Source organism: Pezoporus wallicus, unplaced genomic scaffold (genome assembly GCF_028554395.1).
Source record: "Pezoporus wallicus isolate ANWC-B61680 ecotype Strahan unplaced genomic scaffold, APGP_CSIRO_Pwel_v1 contig_5542, whole genome shotgun sequence".
Classification (NCBI taxonomy): Eukaryota; Metazoa; Chordata; class Aves; order Psittaciformes; family Psittacidae; genus Pezoporus; species Pezoporus wallicus.
In genome coordinates this window covers 3332813-3353039 of record NW_026640165.1, presented here as the reverse complement: position 1 = coordinate 3353039, position 20227 = coordinate 3332813, and the positions used below count along the sequence as shown (strand labels likewise).

The 20227-nt window shown below is 48.0% G+C and overlaps 1 protein-coding gene across 6 annotated transcripts in view; it reads left to right on the top strand.

Annotated features, from left to right (window-relative positions):
• Positions 1–13219: 13219 nt before the first annotated feature.
• CELSR1 (cadherin EGF LAG seven-pass G-type receptor 1) overlaps positions 13220–20227 on the top strand; it is a 163952-nt gene continuing 156944 nt past the window's right edge. For 3 of the 6 annotated variants that reach the window (XM_057417818.1, XM_057417817.1, XM_057417816.1), the window contains exon 1: positions 13220–16097. In XM_057417818.1, coding sequence (XP_057273801.1) covers positions 13415–16097 — 2683 coding nt within the window. In that variant the 5' untranslated portion in view covers positions 13220–13414. The remainder of the gene's footprint in view (positions 16098–20227) is intronic. The other 3 variants (XM_057417814.1, XM_057417813.1, XM_057417815.1) reach the window with 1 other exon arrangement.

The window sequence follows — 20227 nt, the reverse complement described above, 5'->3', positions numbered from 1 at the left end:
GATAGTATTAGATGCCAGATGTTTTTGCATTACTACATACTCAACAAAAGCTAAAATTGGAGAAGCAGCTCTTTAGAGCCAGGCTGGACAGAGCAGGGTGTTGCCAGCTCTACCCACTGCTGGCTGACATTGACCCCTTCCCTGTGTCCTCCTGTTCTACCTGGCATCGCTGACTCGCTGCTGGCTCACAGGGCTCTTCTCTGGTTTATTCCTGTTAAGTAATCAGACAACAAAGAGGTTCCCGCTCTTCTTGAGTAACTCTCAGATGGTGAAAAGCAGGTTCAACACATTAAATTGCTGTTATAAACACGCCACAGTGAGGAGACTGGAAAAGCTAACATAGCAGGCTGGTCTCTCCATGCAAGGAATGGGGTATGTCAATGATTGACAGCAAATGGAACAAAATGCATTTAAAGGCCCAGTCCTGGGGCTTCAGACCGAAAAACCAAACTGCACTGCGTGAGGTGACCAGACCCCAGTAAGTGCCAGAGCCCAGGCTTCCATGGGTCTGTGGTGGCAGGAGAATAATACTTCTTTGGTCAGTTTGGGTCAGGTGTCCTGTCTCTGCTTCCTCCTGGCTTCCCTTCCTCTCTGGCAGAGCATGAGGCTCACAAAGTCCTTGGCCAGACCAAACATTTGAACAGTAACTAAACACATCGGTGCTATCAGCACCATTCCCAGGGCCAAAAGTCAAAAACACAGCACTGCACCAGCTACCAAGAAGGAGAAAAATGACTGCTACTGCTGAACCCAGGACACATGAAAAGAAACTCAGAGACTGCTTTTTGACGGGAGCGTCAGTCTGTGGAGTGCCACTGGTGTCCTGTGAAGCCACGCATCTCCCAGTACTGCCCACCATGCTCCGATGACTGAGGGGATATCATGTGGCCATAGGGGAGAACAAAGCATCTGTAACACTGATCCTCCAAGACAGACATGGGTTATGAGTAGTCTCATTCAAGCTTATGCATGCATAGTTCGTGGTGTAATGATGTCTTGATTCTCATGAGGGGCTTCATTGAGCTGATGCAATGCAAATAATAAGAGTTGCATCTCATATATAAGGCCAAGAGAAGATTTATGTCTTTGAAAGATCAGGATTGGTGCTGTTCCTGTACAGAGAATAATTGATAGATGTAAATTTTGCCCTTGGTACCCCAATAGTTTACATTTGTTTACATTTCTCCTCCTTCTAATCCCTGAAAAATCATGAATATAATATAGATACAGTTGCTCACATTTAGCGTTTCATACCTTTGAGTTCTGGTGCTAAGATTTGGCCCTTTTTTAAATGAGTCTTTTCATAAACCCAGACATGAAAGTCTGTGATTTAGAAAACTCTTAGCAGGGCAGTTATGAAGTTTTCCTACAAAAAAGAAAAAGGCTGCTTTTAAAGAGCGTCACTAAAGCTTCCTCCGCTGTTTTTATCATTGTCTTAAAAGGTAGAGCAACTCTTCCGTGATGAATTTTTCATGCACTGGGTAGGAAGGGATAATTAGTGTGCTTCACACCGATTGTCTGCAACTGCGTTCTAATTAACTAATTGACTACAGAGCTAATGGGATTCAAAAGAATTTCTTATACTTGAATTTGGCCAGACTTATTTTAAGGACCGCGAAGACAGATTGGCCAGAAGCTTTCATCTGATGTCAATCAGACTAGTATCTTGGAAATGCTGCTTTATTACAGCCCGGGTAGCTAGTTTGCAATGGCTTTTGCCTCTACCTGGTGGCTGGAAGATGAATTGCACGATTCCCCGTTTTCTTTGGTGGAGGCAGGCAGTCTTTTGGATGGGAATATATACAGAAACATGAAAAACACCCTAAGCTATCACAATCTATGGACTCTTTTTGTTTTTCCCCATTCCACAGTCGGGTCAAAAAAACTATTGGAAAGGATTGGTGGTGTGGATATGTGAATAAATATAGCATAATAGAGTAATCACAGAGGCAGCAGTCATGACTCAGAGATCTGTAAGATTTATTTAAAGGCATCGACAAGAGAGTGTCAACAGACAAGCAAAATCCAACAGATAGATACAGTCAACTCACTTTTCAGAGGCATTGGGGAAATCCTTCAACAGCAGCTCATAAAGGAGCTGCCACGGATTGAGAGAGAATGTCTGCATGTGAGCAAGCAATTGCCAAAAACCAAAGAATACCAGCAGTATGCACAGGGAAAGGGAGTCCCAGCTGGAAACCTCCACTACCATGTGCTGCGGCTGCTCTGAGCAACCAATGCCTAAAGAATCAGCAAAAGAAGGTGGAAATAGACCTTGAGGGATAATGGGTAAAATCAGTCAGCTGTACGCAGCTGTCCAAAGCAATGAGGATGAAAATTACTTCAGGGGTAAAGCAAAAGGCTTTCATAATACCCAGAAATTGGACAGTAAAATGGTAGGTGGAATCTGTAGATAAAAGGTAGATAGGTTTAAGTCAAACACATTAGCAAACACAGTTCTAAACCAGTTATTGCAAATCAAAACATGATAAGCAGTCCTGGGGGCCCATCTCAAGGCAAATGTAAGAGAAAAAACAGCTACAGAAAACAACTACAGACATTAACCCTGAAAACAAACAACAGAGGGGGACTGTGATGGCTGCCCATGAAGTCCTGAGGGAATAGAGGGCACTGTCTAGGGGTGCCTGAGGGCCCAAACAGATGCTGTAGGGAGGGAAGAGGAGGTTTCTCACGTGTGCTGCAGCTTCACAACAGTCTATGGGAGAATAGCGAAGTTTACATGGTTCAGAAAGGAACTGGCCAGATTTGGGGGAGAAAATTAATTTGACACGATTGAAAATGAAGGCATCGTTTCTAGTCAGAAAGTCTTTGGACCACAAATGGTTGCAGTTCACAAGCACTTTCAGGCAACACCAGTACTTGCTTGTCCTCTCCACATGCTCTGCCTGCAGGACCTGTTACTGGCCACCACCAGAGGCAGGATAACAAGCCAAGAAGCCTTTGATCTGCTCATTCTTGAATTTTATGCATCACTTACATCCAGTGGCTTCCACATTGGAGGAAAAACCCCAAAGGCTACATTTGCTGGAGCACATCTCATCTCCCACTAGATTATATTTCAAACATCAGCAGGAGCAGTTTATCTACATGGTTCATGATAGGAAGGGAGAAAGATAGCCAGGAAAGCCTCAGCTAAATGTGAGAGGGCTAAAATCTTTTCCATGGTAAATCCATAGTGTAGAACAAGTGTTACACTGAGAAACTGCAAAATATTCCTGTAATAGGTGTACTCAAGGAGGATGTATAGCATGCATAGGTCACCTTAATTCTGGCGTGCTCTTGAGAGCTTGACTTTGCAAAGGCAATGTTCATTTAATTTGGTCTCTGTGCGTGTTTTTGTGTGAATAATTAAGAATAATAATTGATAAAATTAGCAACACTTTACATCAGTACTTTTGAGTCATTTTGGGATAGCTTCCCTTTATCAGATCCAGTGGCTCCAGATGCCTGCTCTGTTTCTGTAGGTGCAGGCAAAGCCCATGCTGGATGCAAACAATGACCTTGTGGAGGGTCCTGTCTGCCTGCATCCCTCATTCAGACTGTCTCGGGACAGTCAGTGCTCCCACAGCACTAAAACCCTGAACATGGTCCATGGTGAGCACAGTGTTTGGCAGGCTCACCTGAGAGATGCTGAGCACCCGCTGCCATGGCCACCCCACCTGCAGGCATGGTCCTTGCTCCATGACCAGCCTCTGGCAGCACCAAGAGCAAGAAGACAGGTCTGTATGGCTTTCAGGGACACTGATGGGTGCCAGATAAACTCTTGCAATGACAGTGCTAATACCAGCAATGCAGCATCATTCAGCCCAAAGGAAAGAGGCTGTGCTCAGACCTGCCAGCAGACAACATGTCACTGTGATTATCACATCCCAGCATGTCTCACTTAGCAAATCTGTCAATGGATAACTCAGCAATCTAAATGAACACTGCTGGAGAGCCCTCCCACCACTCCATATGTTTGACATGCCAGCTGCTCCTGATGGAGCACTGCAGTGCTGCAAGCTTGTGCCCGAAGCAGTTCCTGTTCCTGGGATTCAGAATCCAAGGGAGAGAGAAGACCACAGAAAAATGCTTGCTCAAGAGCCACAGCTCTTGGGTCATTGCACATCACCTCTGCACATCCATAGGAAACTTCTGTGTCCACACCCAGGCGATGAAGCACAGAAGGGTTGAGGTTAGAAGGGACCTCTAGAGCAGTTTGCCCAGGCCCATGGCCAGATGGCTTTTGGATATTTCCAAGGATGGAAACTCCACAACCTCCCTCACACCTTCTATGTTTTAGAACAATGCTGCCTTAGGGGTGAACAAACCATCTGGTCAAAAGTCACAGGACAGGAGAAAAGCAAGGCCTTTCCAAGAGAGCCATATGGCCATACTACGATTGGAGATCATGAATTAGGACAGGTAGCAATCTTTGTTGTATTAGAATGACACATAGCAGGTATAGGGCAATGTGCCTTCAGCAGCTCTGCTGTCCCCAGGTGCTCTGGCATCTCCAGGGTATGTGCATCATGCAGTTGGGTGAGAAAGCAAAGGGAGGATAGGAGAATTCCCTCTTAAAAAAGACCAAAGGCTTCCCTTCATCACCTTTCCCAAGAAGCAACCTATTAGCACCCGGTGATATCCACTCATGAGAACTGCAGCATCCCAGCACTGTGGTCCGTGACTAGCCCAGGACCCCTCTCTGCCCCTGTGCTGACAACATGGTTTGCTGATTAAAATGTTCCTAATAAGCCAATTTTGACAACCTTCCTCATCAGTGACAGTGGCAGCTGCAGGGGTATTTTTAGTTCTGAGCCTCTCAGCCTTCTTGTAGTTCAGAAAATATGTCATTTTCTGCACTGTGGGTGGAAATGGAGATCAGTGCTTTCTAATGTCACAGCAATGCTCCCTGGATGAGCAACAGAGATGAGGGTGACGGTCCAATGCTTTGCCAATGTCCTGCAAAACCCAAGGGCACCCTGCATTTACCTAAACGTGACATGGCAGAAGATGCAGTTAATTGTAGAGACAGCAGATAGGGGTGATACTACACATGCCAGTAGGAATGGTGAGAGATATTCCCAGATGGACATTTCACCTGAATGTATATTTTGTGCCCCTGAGGACAGACAAATCATCAAACAGCTTTTATGGCTGTAGGTCAGATCTGGAGAAGCAGGAAGGGCGCTTATGGTGCTGTTTTGCCTCTGCAGAGCCCTGTGCTGTTTGTTTGGGAACTTGCTGTGGCAAGAGTGATGATGGGATTTGAAACCAAAGCCACTCCATGAGAAACCATCTTGTGTGACTCTTGTTTCTTTGGAGACTGCGGGACCCGTGTCTGTCACTATAGGGAAAACCAGCCTGGCAGCAAGGGTAGGAATGCAGTATGAGCCTGACAGCCTAATGACATTCCCACTCCCCATCCTGTGTATCCCGTGATTATGACTACAGCTTCCAGGCTAGAATATCTGAAGATAAAGCTGTTTCAGGGAATGCTAGGCAGAACAAGAAATGTCCCCTGGCTGTACCTGAGTAAGAAAGCAGGTCCCCTTGGTCCCACGCAGCACATCCTCCAACAGCCAACAGCCACTGCTGCGTGCAGAGGGGCTCCAGTTGCTGCAAATAGGCTTGACCAATTCTACTTAAAAAGCAGAATTTGGACCATTTCCCAGATTATAATCACCTATATATAAATAGAATGATAATTATGTTACCTAACTGAGACCTCAGCACGCAGAGCTGACAAGTGATGACAACTAAATTCATTAAGAGTGCAAATGCTCTTCCTCTCTTTTATGAAACAATATTGAGTGATCCCCAAAGAAATCTGGCAACTGGAGACATGATCTGCAAGTAAGTGGTGAGCCCTTACTAGAGAGGTAACGCAACTGATCCCACCCAAGAAGCGCTTTGGTGCTATGTAGCTGGTAAAGGGACAGAAAAAGCAGACAGTTAAAACTGGATTTTGAAAACGTAATATGTTTCAGGCATTTGAAATGAAACCTAAAAATATATCAGGAAATAAATCAGGACAGGGCTGTTCTTTGGCACAAAGGACGACTGGTGCAGCATGGCTTGCACCTAGAGAAAAGCTCTTTTACCTTTCCCAACTTACACAGGGTAACCCTGTTCAAGTTTCTCACTGGGCATGGGGTTGTGCCAACGGGGTGGGCTGGCATGGGGCAAAGCTCAGCTTGAGAGCAGAGCAGCAGGGCAACACAGCTGTCCTGCACCAGTGCTCGGGTCTGACCCCTCTGGATGTCTGCAGGAGGATGTGGTGGCTCTGCATGCGCAAACCAGAGCCAGAGAAACCCCAAACTGGGGCCCACTGCAGTCTTACTGAAGCTTTTCAAAACAGTTTGGTACAGTGGCTTTTCAAACACTGTTTTTCATACCCAGAAGTGCCAAGCCTCAGGGATGATGACGAATGCTGGGAAATACGATACAAAATATGATAAAAAAATGGCTGCTCCTGGGCCTCCTGGGGAAAGGTGAAAAGTGACTGTGGTGTATGGTGTGCTTCCAGACCAGCACTGGAAACCAAGACTGTATCTTCACATTGAGCTCCAGGAAGGAAATGACCCTAAGAAAGGGGAGGAAATAGCAATAGCCATAATACCCCATCTGCAAAAAACACAGTGATTAACAGAGATGCTGAACACCTACATCACCCTTGCAGGGTATTTTTGCTGAGAGAGCCACAAAGCCCCAAATAGCACTTTTATCTGAGCAACCTGTTACACTGACTTCATATTCCCACATTAGGCATTTCAGTCAACGTTTTTGTTTTTCCAACGGGTCAACTAATCCCCTGCCTGCAAGCGTTTCATTACAGCTGTGTGCTCCCTCCCCTGAGAGCCTGAAATGCCTTGTCTTTGAGAGTAATTGAACTTCTGGGAAAGGAATAGTTTAGACCAAAGTCACAGTGCCCTTGCTTTCCCTCTGCCTTCATTGCCCATCCACCAGAAGCACTTTGAATACTCTTTCATAAGCAGTTGAAAGAATTGCCCTTGATGGTTTTCCTGTGTCCAAGCTGCCCACAGCAAGCTCATGGAAAGCAGGCTACAAAGCCCTGCTGATGGGAGAGAGCTGAACAGAGAGGTGACTGAGAGTGCAGGTGTTACAAAAATAGCCATGATTGTTGCATCTAATGACATCAAATCTAACCAGCTCTGGAGGGGTGAAGTATCTCCTGGTGATGCGTGAATAGGCAATACAATCACAGATGCTGATAAGCAATGGATAGTGGAGGAAGAAACCTAATTGTGTCTCTATGTAAACCATAAGAAGTTCAGAATATATCAGTTTTGAGGCATTAAAATCCTAGAAATCAATGTTTCAATATTAAATGGCTGACAAAAGAGTAGAGACATCTTAAGGAATTACTGGAGAGAAACTGGAGCAGGCTGGAGTGTAACAAAATGTTACAAGCACCCAGGTCTAGTCACCAAGGACCTGTTATTGACAGTGGTACAGGAACATTATCCCCACACTCCCATGTAAATGCAGAGCATGCCTACCCCTTGAGCATGCTGTGCAGTCCTGCAGAAACATCTGTGTCAGTACCTGAACACTACTACTCAGTCTATTCATCTTCCGTGTCATCTCCTTGCTCCTCATGTTCTTGTTCCATCATCAATAACTGCTTCTTGGTGACTACACATGAATGTTTGCAATGTGTGGTGAGACCCCAGCCTGCTCCAGTCCCTGACTTGTCTCTTAGCCAAGCTGGATGTGTCTGCCATTTGCACTCTTCTCTTATTAATTGGTCCCCTAATCCCCTGACTAGATAACAGCAGCTGGCAAAGCCAGGAAACTTGTCCTGCTGCACCTTCAATTTTGTGGCCTGACGGCAAACTTGCAGCAAACTCACCTGAACCTCTTGGGCAAAGCCATGACAGCTGATTTTCTCATCTGTTTGTACAACATAGGGTGAGACCCTGTGAGAGAGAAAGGGCAAGCCTTGCAAACCCAATGTTAAAAGGTGATTTTCAACGATTTGTTTTTCACTCGGTACCTCTGTTAATGCATAGGAGAGGTCTGAAAAGTAAAGAAGGTAACATGGATCTATGGACCTGGGCTTTCTACTCTGCTTACTTGAACTGGATCATTAGTCTTGGGTTTTATATACTAGTTTGATACAGAGTTTGTTACACAGCTTGTTAGCTTATAGAACTGCACTTTTCAGTGCACTAGCCTCTGCATCACTTTTCCCACACATAAAAGTCAAATCATATTCAGCTTTTATTTGCTTTTGGCTACCGTGCAACTTTTGGGCATGAAATTTGCTCTTCTATTCATTTATTTGTCTGTTTGCATGTTGTAACAAGTGCAGCCTTTAGCTAATGTGAGTGAGGAGGGAAAAAAAAAATACCCAAACCAATTTAGAGTGAGGAAATTCACAGGCAGTGTTTGAGAAGGGTGGAGCTGAGCTCCTTAGGGTAAATTATAAATGGATGGTATTAAGTCTAAGGAAATAAACAAGTTCCAACACCAAATCACTGCTATCTCCACTGAGGATTTTAAAAGAAGCAACAGTACGACTGGCTACAACAACTCACTGTCGAAGAGCTCAGAACTGTTTCTTCTCTTTCTGCAGAACAGAAGCTACAGAAGCCAAGAAGCCCCGAACATCATTCCCGCAATAAGGGTCCCACCAGTTTAGAATCTGTTCTTGGCTTTAAGAATAATGAACGTTAGCTATAAAGGCATGTTTTGAAACGTTTCCAAACCCATGTGGTTCCTGCAATAGGTGAAGGTTCAAATTTCACCTTACGGAGCTCGAAATAATTCTTCTAGTCTTAAAATAAACTCAGATGAAACATGAAAAAATGAATTACTTTGGCTCATTTGATCTTTCTTGGGCTGGATGTGGAACAGATTTTTATGGGCATTGGAAGCCCAGACGCCTGTTCACAGAGCAACTTGTCATCATGCTTTCTGTAGTGAATGGAGGAGCTGTCTAACATCCTGGGTTTGTCCAATTTAAGCTCACTAAAGGAACTGGGACTTGGCACCAGCGCTTGGCCCAGTTCGCACTTCACTGGGACAAGGTGCCCTGTGGGGTGCTTTGGGCAGAGGGGACCGCTCTGCAGTGCCCAGTCCCAGAGAACCAGGGGTGAGTCAGCCAGCGGCAGCCCTGTGGGGAACAACATGACAGCAAGGCTCAGCCTTGAGACTGAGGAACTGCTCTTAGCTTGCCCCTTTCTTCTTTAATTAGACTTTTCCTGGGATCACAGAAGACTGATCTCTGCTTATGTGCCGTCTCAGACAATGAGGAGACCCAACCATGAGGGCAGGATGCAGCAGCAGCCAGCACAGGTAGCCTAAAAACTCACAAGTTATTTGTTTTGTTTTTCATGTCTAATGCATTGTCAGTTTACATGAAATAAGGGATAATAAATAACAGTCCTCTCCAGAGCCTGTTTTTGTTCACTCCTAATGTGTGGCACAAAATTTCTAGTTTCTTTCCAGGTGCTGGAAAACTGGAAGGCTGAAGAGTAAAGTGTGGTTAAAGGCTGCTTTACTGCTGCCTGTTGTGGTTTCTCAGTGTTACTTTAGCAGCAATAGATCGCTGGTGCATTTGTGAAGTAAATAAATGCAGTCATGAATACATGTTACATCTATCAGTTTATGTTAACACTATGTATATAGAGATGCTGTACATGATACAGTTTGTGTTGCATGGATACCTAAATTTGAGGATAACTTCTCATGCATAACCTGCCCCAAGCAAGGGTTTAGAAAATAAACCTACTGGTTTGTGAGGTGGGAGACATACTGCATATCACCTTTTATCACCAGCATCACCTTATAGCACCAATATACTTCCCAAATCCCACGACAAAAAGCTTTTTCACCACTTTTATTCTTAAAACAGAGTTAACTATTTCTAACACAGCATTACTGAAGGTGAATTTTTAAGTCTTTTGTCGAAGTACTGGTGGGCCAAGAGGGCAAAAGCTCCATCACTGTCCATAGAACCACCTCCTTCACAAGCATGGATGTTACAGTGAATCACTTTATTTCCAGCCTGAAAACTGTTATTGGATCTAGATTCAGGCAACCCCAGCTCTACACTGCTCCTCCTCCGGGCTGCAGATCTCACTGCAGAGCAAACATTCAGAAATCATTCTTAGTCTCTTCCCTGGCCTTGTAAACTTCATGTTTTAATAAAATCCTTAAAATTTAATTAAACATACATTTTTTAGAGCTGAGCACTGATTGGAGCTGGGTAACAATGCTATCCTTTTCTTCTTTAGCTGCCTGGTTTTGTTTTAAATTCTGTTTGGAAAGAAACTTGAAACACTTTACTCCTGGACAAGTCAAAACAGATTTTTCTTGAACTGTGAAACGAACATGTCATCAATTGGTACCAGGGAAACAAAGGGTCAAGCCAAACCTCGCCCACTTGCATGTTTTTATGGATATTGCTCATCATGGTGGCGTTGGTGTGATTTCTTCTGTAGGAAAGGGCATCTTTTACCAAAATCTGCAGAATCAGACCCAAAGGGAGCATCTGATTTTCTTAGGAGGATCAGCCTTCATTGAAAACTTTTCAGTTAAAACACAGGGCAGATGTAATCCCCACTTCCCTCCCCAACTTGAATTGCCTTTTCCAGCCATTCAGTTTTCTTGTTGCCTTCGCTGACTCTTCAAGACTCATGGAAGCAGAAACAGATCCTGCCAGCCCCAACCACTGGCCATACTGTGACCCCCACTTCTGGACAGAGCAATGTGGGAATTGGGTGAGACATCTCACCACTGCCTGCATCCAGAAAGTAGTTTGGGTTGCCTGCGTGTAAACTAGCCCACTCTTTTCAGTAGGACAATGTGTTGGTCTTCATTATATTCACCATCTTGCATCTAAAATCTATTTTCATGGTAAAATTATATGACAAGTATTGTAATGCATGACAGGAACAATAGGGATTATACAGTTAGTGAGAAGATAGTGAAACACATCACATAGACACAACAAACATCTGAAAAGAGAAGGCAAAGTCACACAAACAGGAAGAGGATGGAGGATTTTGTGTAATTATACACACAATTGGATTCATACAGATGCTTTTACAGTATCTTCTCCTTCGCCACTCACAGATGTTGCCTCTTGTTGCTATAAAACGAAAATGAGAAAAAGAGTTTAAACTGTCTTTTCCTGAGAATCCATCTTACTAATACAAACTCTGGAAATACATACTTGGATTTCACATTTTAAAAGCCATAGGAAATGATTATTTTGTAACAAAAGCTTAGTTTTCTAAATGTGGGCATTAAGCATCACAGCACAACAACACAGAGAAGGATGAACTTAAACCAGATCCTGAGTTAATATTGAGCTGATTTAGAACAGCTACAGAGTGAATTGCTTGATTTCTGGAGTACAGAACAGACCACTACATCCACTCAAGCTTGACAGAGGGAAGGTTATGTTTAAATTTAACCTATTTCATCCTCCTCCTTTTCAGAGCTATCATTTTCATCAGAGGATCTGAAAAGCCATCTAAGCTCCTAAATTCCATGTGAAAAAAATCTAATTGAGTAAAGCTGAATCAGCTAAACGTCTTCCAAAACTGCGATTTATAAACCTCTTCCCCCCCCCCCCGCCCCGACAGACAGATTGGCAATAATCCAGGTGTATTTTCCCCCCTTGCAATAATGCAGTTCCGGGGATGAAAGCTGTTGAAAGAGTCTGTTTTTTTTTTCCAGTCTTCCAAGTGCTGAAGAGCCAAAGCTGTCAGTCCTCCCACAAGAGGACACTGCAGTCGCGGGGATGGAGGCTCGGCCGCGGCGCACCGCTTCAACGAGCGCCTTAGCAGGGGGAAAAGTAAACCGGTAGTAGGGATTTAGCATAAATTCGTAGAATTAACACTATAATCACCAGCACAACATTTACATGCGGGGTTTGGCTTCGCTTCTTCCCACAAACTACCCAAGTTCGCGTCTGTATGTAACTATTTGCAGTCGCCCCAAAGAAATCTTTCATTCAGATCCTCCCTGTCGGTTCGCATTAGCTCAGAACAAGGCGGGACCGTATGTCCCCGTTCCCTCCGCCGGGGAACGCGGAGGGCCCCGCGACAGGCGCGTGCGGCTCGGTTTGTCCTGGCAAGTGGTTTTTACCGCGTGTTTGGTGTTTAACCGCACCGGGAGAGATGGAAAACAACGAAACAAATGGAACTCGGTGTAACTCTGCTCTGGGCGACAGGTGGCTGCTCGGCGGGGAGATGGCTGCGACCCGCGCCGCTGCGCCTTCCGCGCACCCGGGCCCCGCAGCGCCGGTACCGGTACCCCCGCAGCCTGCGCCCGGGGAGCAGCTCTCCCGCCTGCTCGGGCGCGGGGCCGAGTCCGGCCGCCGAGAGGCGCCGGGCGACGGGGCGGGAACCCCGCAGGGACGGGGACGGGCCCGGCTCGGCCCCCACCGCCGCCGCCCGGGAGGGGCCGGGCGGGACCGGCAGGAAACCCCGCCCCGGGCAGCGCCCGCCGCTCTCCGCGCTGCCTGCGCCGCTCAGCGCCGCCGCGGAACCGAGCGGAGCGGCAGGAGAGGGACGGGACGGGACGCGACGGGACGGGACAGCAGGACGGAGAGGGGCGGCTCCGCCGTGCCGTGCCTTGCCGCCCCGCGCAGCCACACGGATCGGCGCTGCCCTTGGGCCGGCCCCGGCGCGGGGGGACCTCGGTGTTTAATTTATTGATTTCTTTTTACGAAGGAGGGAGACGAGCAGCAGGTTTATGCTAATCGCCCTCTCGGGAGCGGAGGTGGGGGGAGGCGGAGGAGGGGAGCCATTTTGAACTCACTTCAAAGTTTAAGGTGGAAAAGTTGGAGCTCTCCAGCCCGTTGCCCGGGGACGGGGCTGAGGCTCTGGGCGGCGGCGGGGGCCCGAGCCGGCGGATGTTGGATGAGGGCGGGCGGGCAGCCCGGCGGGTGGATGGATTGTGCGGCAGCGCTCTGCCCGGCACCGCTGCCCGCTGAGCACCGGAGATGCTGCGGCTGTCCGCCGCCGCCTGCGTGTCCTGGGCCGCGCTGCTCTGCGCCCTGGCGCCGGCGGGCGGCGGGGAGCTGCGGCCGCCCCGCGCCGTGCCGCTCCTCCACCTGCCCCCGGGGGCCGCGGGGCGCCGCGCCGGTGCCGCGGAGCCGCCGGCGCTGCCTCCCGCCGGGCGCCTGAGGGCGGTGGGGGCCGCCCTGCGCCGCGCTCCGTCCGCCGGGGCCCGCGGAGCCGCCGTCGGGTGGGACCCGCCGCCGCGGGAGGAGGGCGGCGGGCGGCGGGCGCGGAGCATCAACAGCCCCCCGCAGTTCCAGCTGCCCAGCTACCAGGTCTCAATCCCTGAGAACGAGCCGGCCGGCACGGCCGTCATCGTGCTGCGGGCCCAGGACCCCGACGAGGGGGAAGCCGGCCGCCTGGCGTACTCCATGGAGGCGCTCTTCGACGAGCGCTCCAACGACTACTTCTCCATCGACGCCGAGACCGGCAGCGTGGTCACCGCCCGCAGCCTGGACCGGGAGACGAAGGACACCCACGTGCTGAAGGTGACCGCCTCCGACCACGGCTCCCCGCGCCGCCGCTCGGCCACCACCTACCTGACGGTGACAGTGAGTGACACCAACGACCACGAGCCGGTGTTTGAGCAGCCTGAGTACCGGGAGAGCATCCGGGAGAACCTGGAGGTGGGTTACGAGGTGCTGACCATCCGCGCCACCGATGGTGATGCCCCAGCCAATGCCAACATGCTTTACCGCCTGCTGGAGCCGGGAGCTGGTGATGGGGTCTTTGAGATTGACCCGCGCTCTGGGGTGGTGAGGACTCGAGCCCTCGTGGACCGCGAGGAGGTCTCTGAGTACCATCTGGTGGTGGAAGCCAATGACCAGGGCAAGGATCCTGGACCACGGAGCGCCACAGCTACGGTGCACATCACTGTGGAGGATGAGAACGACAACTACCCCCAGTTCAGTGAGAAGCGCTACCTGGTCCAGGTGCCAGAGGATGCCCCGGTGAATAGCCAGATACTGCAGGTGCAGGCCACAGATAGGGACCGAGGCAGCAATGCCCAGGTGCACTACAGCATTGTGAGTGGCAACCTGAAAGGCCAGTTCTACATCCACTCTTTCTCCGGTGCCATTGACCTGATCAACCCTCTGGATTATGAGACTATTCGGGAGTACACGCTCCGGATCAAAGCCCAGGATGGGGGCAGGCCTCCCTTGATCAACTCCAGTGGCATGGTGTCGGTACAGGTCGTGGATGTGAATGACAATGCCCCCATCTTTGTGAGCACTCCCTTCCAGGCCACGGTGCTGGAGAACGTTCCTTTGGGCTACTCAGTGCTTCACATTCAGGCTGTGGATGCTGACTCAGGGGAGAACGCTCGCCTGGAATACAAACTTGTAGAGATGGCACCGTCCGCCGGTGGTGCCCCCATAGCAAGTGACTCTGGGTTCCCTTTTCAGATCAACAACAGCACAGGGTGGATCACGGTGGCTGCAGAGCTGGACCGAGAGACTGTGGAGAACTATCACTTTGGGGTGGAGGCCAGGGACCATGGTGTGCCGGTCATGACCTCCTCAGCCAGCGTGTCCATCACTGTCCTGGATGTGAATGACAACAACCCCACCTTCACAGAGAAAGTGTATCACCTCAGACTGAATGAGGATGCGGCTGTGGGCAGCAGTGTCCTGACCCTGACAGCAGTGGACAGGGATGTTAACAGTGTAGTGACTTACCAGATCACTAGTGGCAACACCAGGAACCGTTTTGCCATCACCAGTCAGAGTGGAGGGGGACTGATCACACTGGCCTTGCCGCTGGATTACAAGCAGGAAAGGCAGTATGTGCTCACAGTCACTGCCTCTGATGGCACTCGCTTTGACACTGTCCAGGTCTTCATCAATGTCACAGATGCAAACACTCACCGCCCAGTTTTCCAGAGCTCCCACTACACAGTGAGCGTCAGTGAGGACAAGCCCATTGGCACCTCCATTGTCACCATAAGTGCCACTGATGAAGACACAGGGGAGAATGCAAGAATCACTTACATTTTGGATGATAATATCCCCCAGTTCCGCATCGACCCTGACACAGGCACCATCACCACCCTGATGGAGCTGGACTATGAGGACCAGGCCTCCTACACGTTGGCCATTACAGCCCATGACAATGGCATCCCCCAGAAGTCAGACACCACCTATGTCGAGATCCTCATCCTGGATGCCAATGACAATGCACCCCGCTTCCTGCGTGACCGCTACCAGGGCTCTGTGTTTGAGGATGTGCCGCTCTCCACCAGTGTCCTGCAGCTGTCTGCCACAGACCGTGACTCGGGCCTCAATGGCCGTCTCCTCTACACGTTCCAAGGTGGTGACGATGGAGATGGGGACTTCTACATCGAACCCACTTCTGGAGTGATACGCACACTGCGTAAGCTGGACCGTGAGAACGTGGCTGTCTACAGCCTGCGGGCCTTTGCTGTGGACAGGGGCAGCCCACCGCTGAAAGCCTCTGTGGATATTCAGGTGACTGTGCTGGACATCAATGACAACCCTCCTGTGTTTGAGAAGGATGAATTTGACATCTTTGTGGAAGAGAACAGCCCTGTGGGCTCTATTGTGGCACGGATCAGTGCAGCTGACCCTGATGAGGGGACCAATGCGCAGATCATGTACCAGATCGTAGAGGGGAATATCCCTGAGGTCTTCCAACTAGACTTGCTCAATGGAGACCTCACGGCCCTCATGGACTTGGATTATGAGAGCCGGACAGAGTATGTGATCGTGGTGCAGGCCACTTCTGCCCCTCTTGTGAGCCGGGCAACAGTGCACATCCGCCTCCTGGACCAGAATGATAACCCACCTGTGCTGCAGGACTTCCAGATCCTCTTCAATAACTACGTGACCAACAAGTCCAACAGCTTCCCCTCTGGTGTGATTGGCAAGATCCCAGCTCATGATCCTGATGTGTCTGATAGCCTGGCCTACACTTTTGTGCAAGGCAATGAATTAAACTTACTCCTTTTGGACTCTGGCACTGGGGAACTGAAACTCAGTCGTGATCTGGACAACAACAGACCCCTGGAAGCACTCATGAAAGTGTCAGTCTCAGGTAAGCAAGTTTTTGAGGTTCATAAAGTGTCATTCTGTCTGTTTGAACAGTATGGGGGCATGGGCAGAAATAGCCCACGTGCACGTTAGTGTGCAGCTTTCGTTTTCCTGAAGCAGCAGCTTATCTCTGAAATTTTGGGAGAGGAACCACAGCAATGCATCAAGTCCATGTGCTGTGGATTGAAGTGGTGTTTTGAAGTTGTTTAGTAAACGTGGATCACAAGGGTAAATAAATACGAGTATGCATGGGGGGTATATACGCCCTCAGCTGAGGTGGTAACTCAGCTGAAGCTTTTCTGATGTGGTTGCAGAAGGGTAATAAATGATGTGACTTGCCAAGATGTAGGGAATGCATGTGTATCTGTAATGCCATCTGTAATGCTGTATTCCCTCCCTTTTCTTTTTTCCTCTTAGGAAAAACCAAAACAAAACGGTTGAGATTTGGTATCTCTGCTTTTTTAGCAACAAAACATGTTTATTCCCTTCTGCATACTGGGAGGCTTGGCTAGTAGAGTCTCAGACCGCTTCTCCACTGGTGTGGCCTGGGTGGATGTGATGCTGGTGGAGCTGTGCTGGTTTGCATTGCTGGCATGTGCTCCTGTGGGGAATGGCAGCTCTGAAAGCAGTGAGTTACAGCTGTGTAACAGCTGTGCAATGTGGCTGGCTGCACTGGAGTTGCTTTAGTAGTGTTAGGGACAGATACTGGACAAACGCTGCCCCAAAATCAGTGCTGTTGCAGAGAGGGAGAGGAGGAGAGAGGCAGGGTTACTTTACCATTAACTGCCTCTGAGAATTCACGTCTGTGTGTGTGTGAAGACTGTTTGATGTCATACAATGTATACTTCTTTATGAGCACATACATGCTCTTGGGATATCATTCTTTTTCTGCTCAGTTGCTTGTTTACTATGGAATTGCTTTTATGCCTCTAATTGTGGCATCAATCATGCAGTGAGTAATTTCCTCTGCAGATGCCAGTCTATAAGTTTACTGTGGACCTGATCCCGTACTTTTGTTGACTTTCAAAGGCTTAACCAGATCCGTTCCTCACTGCCTCCCTCTGCAACCTAAAGCTGATTTTTGTATTCTTTTAGCAAAAAAATATAATTGAAAGTACCAGGTACATAAAATGACACTTTGGGAGATGCTGGTTTTTAGATGGTTGTATTAAAAATGAATAATCAAGCTGTGATATAATCCTGGCAGCACTTGGTTTACTGTACTTAGTCATGGTGTGCAGCACTGGGGGAGAGAGCCATGCTTTCCTGTGTGTTTGCAGGCTTGAGGTCCTTTTTGCTTCAGGAAAACGAAAGTGGTATTAACAGAGTTGACTGATTTTACTGCGATGCATGGCCTGATACGCTGCTTCTGGTTCTCCCAAAATGCTGGTGGGGGGCAGCTAATATGGTAAAGTAGCTCATAAATGCCGTTTCCGTGTCCTGTGAGGACTTGCAGAAATAACAGTCAGTTGGCTTGTGACCTTAAAGAAAAACATTTGGATTAAGGTGCAGGTGATTGCATGGTCACTGTCTGTCTGAACCAGTAGCTCTTTATCTGGTAGCAGAAGAAGATAAGAACTCATATTGGAGCATGAAGCTTGGAAAAGTTGTTAGACTAGATGAGGAGTGTATTCAGAGCAGAGAAATAGGTGACTATTCCTTTCTCACCCTAATGATTGATGCAGTTCAAGTGGGTGAAATCTCAGGCAGGAAAGAAGACTTGTTTTCTTAAGTAGCAGGAGTTTGATCATTCCAGCATCGTTTTCATGTTGGTGAAGGTGTTAACTTCGAAACTCTGTTGTGATGTTGATCAAAACTCTATCTGCTGCGAGCCTTGAGATATTTGAGATATTAAAGTTTTTTGTGGATAGGATTTTAAAACAACTTGGACAAGCACTGAACTCCATTTGATGTCGTTCATTTGGACAAGTTTACTTGTAAATTGAAAAGGCAAAGTTTGGCAGTATGTGAATAGCCCAGGACCTTCACCTGACTGCTTTCTCTGGTTTATCTGATACAACCTTTAAAAAAAGGCGGAGAAGAAGCTCAAGACAGAAGTACTCCACAGGGTTATCTCCAAGTGTTGTGAAATACCTGCAAATCATCTGCTAAAATGACCTGCCAGTTAACTGTCTGCAGAGTAGCCATTAACCTCTCAACCCAGACAAACACCAAGTCCTGCCCTGCTTACAGCTACTCTTCGGGTCGGGGTGTGTGTGTGTGTGTGTGTGTGTGTGTGTGGATTAGAGCTCTTTATGAACTTGGGAATTTGGTCTATATACAAGTCGGAAGTAACACTGCTGCTATAAAAATCTCAGTTCCACCCAGTGACGTGTTGTGCTGTGGGGGCACGTGAGTGTGAATGATGCTAGTGAAGGGCTGTGCTACTCAGTTGAATTACTTTGAGACAATGATACTTGGCTAAACACAGCATTCTTTCATTTGACTTGGGCACTATTCAAATAAGCAAAGTAATTTTGGCCTTCTGCATATAGACAAACTTTAAGAATCAAGAAATAAGCAGGTGGGATTGATTTGTTTTGTAAAACCTGAGAACAGTACTTTCAACATCTAGAATTTGTTCCAGTGGCATCAACGTCATTGGGAGCCATGTGGGACAGTGGGAAGCTCTGGGCAGGCTCCGTACCTGCCCTGCTTTCCCCCAGTACCTGCCTGGCTGTGCCCCCTCAGCCCCTCAGGAGCAGACCCAAGTGGAGGAGGAGGAATGTGGGTGGTGTGCGTATTAGCATTCTGCTTTGGATTGGGAAGGAGCTTTTGAAGTGAAGTCTCTTTTGAAGTGAATCTCTCTGGGTAACCCCTCTGCCCATACCTGTCGTGCAGGGCCGTCTGAGTGAACAAACTGGACGCTTTTTGGATGAAACTAATCCAGGTGTGCTCCAGGGGCTCCTTAAAAAGACATGTTCTCCTTTTCCCATTATATCTTCGAGGCTTTCATGTGGAGCCTTACATTCCCATGCCTCCACACTGTGTTGTTAGGTTTATGTTGTAACAACTGGGGTGAAATCTGGACCCTGCTGAAATCCTGCCCTGGCTTTCCAGGGGGGTAGGATCTTACTCTGGGCTTTTGAAACAGATGGTCAAAAGTAGATGAGTCTGAGATTTCTTAGTGTTGCTAATAAATATATGACTTAAATTGACAGGCTCATTAGAAACGGTTAGTTTTTGTCCACACTGATGTTCACAATAGCCTTAACCGGGGATTTATTTGGTCAGAAACCAGGTTAAACATTGCTCGAGTCACGCTGTATTTGCCCATGTTAAACATTACACTGTGGTCCCTGACGATGCTGGGGGGAAGGCTGGTGCTAGCCTCAACTTTGCACAAGTTTGCCTGGGTATCACATTGCAAACGCTGCTGACACCTGCTTGGCTGTGCTGCCACAAGTAGTCCCACTTATCATCCGCGACAGCTCAAAGGGGTACAATAGATGTGTGTGCAAACTCCTCTGGGAACCCAGCCTAATTCAGCAGCGCAGACAAAACCCAACCGGACTGGATGCTACAGCTTTTGAGTGCTCCAGATAAATGTAAAACACCATTCATTATACAACATACAATACACAATTTTGGGAAGGTAGTGTTCCTCACACAGGGAGGTATAGGCACCCAAGTTTTTGAGGGCATGCAGTCTCAGGTATCTTTTACATGTCTTTGGCTTTTAATCTCCAGTAGCATTCAATGAGGTTGCTGACTACCAGCAAGTACAAATTAAGACTGAGCTCATTTGTGTTGCAATAAGCTTTTGGGATTTTTACTCAAGGCTTGGTAAAGGATCTTCATTATTATTGTAATTTAAAAGTCATTATGTTAATGATCCTAGATCTCCAGCTCTTCTCCATACAAATGTAACCGAAGGTGCAATACTTTGGTTTAGCCCTTCTGATAAAGGTAAGGGCACAGGTGAGGTTCAAGGCATTGCCGGGTTACTTGTGTTTGTGAACACTGGCAATTAAAAGGAAAAAAGAAACTGGAGGGAAAAGTTGTCTCTGTAAGCATAAGGGCACCTTTGGGTGTAGAGGATGCACGGGGTGACTGCTCAGGATGCAGGCCCAGTGCCTTGTCAGCATCAGGATGGACCCTGACCTCCTGCCCCTGCCTTCAGGGAGTGGGGTG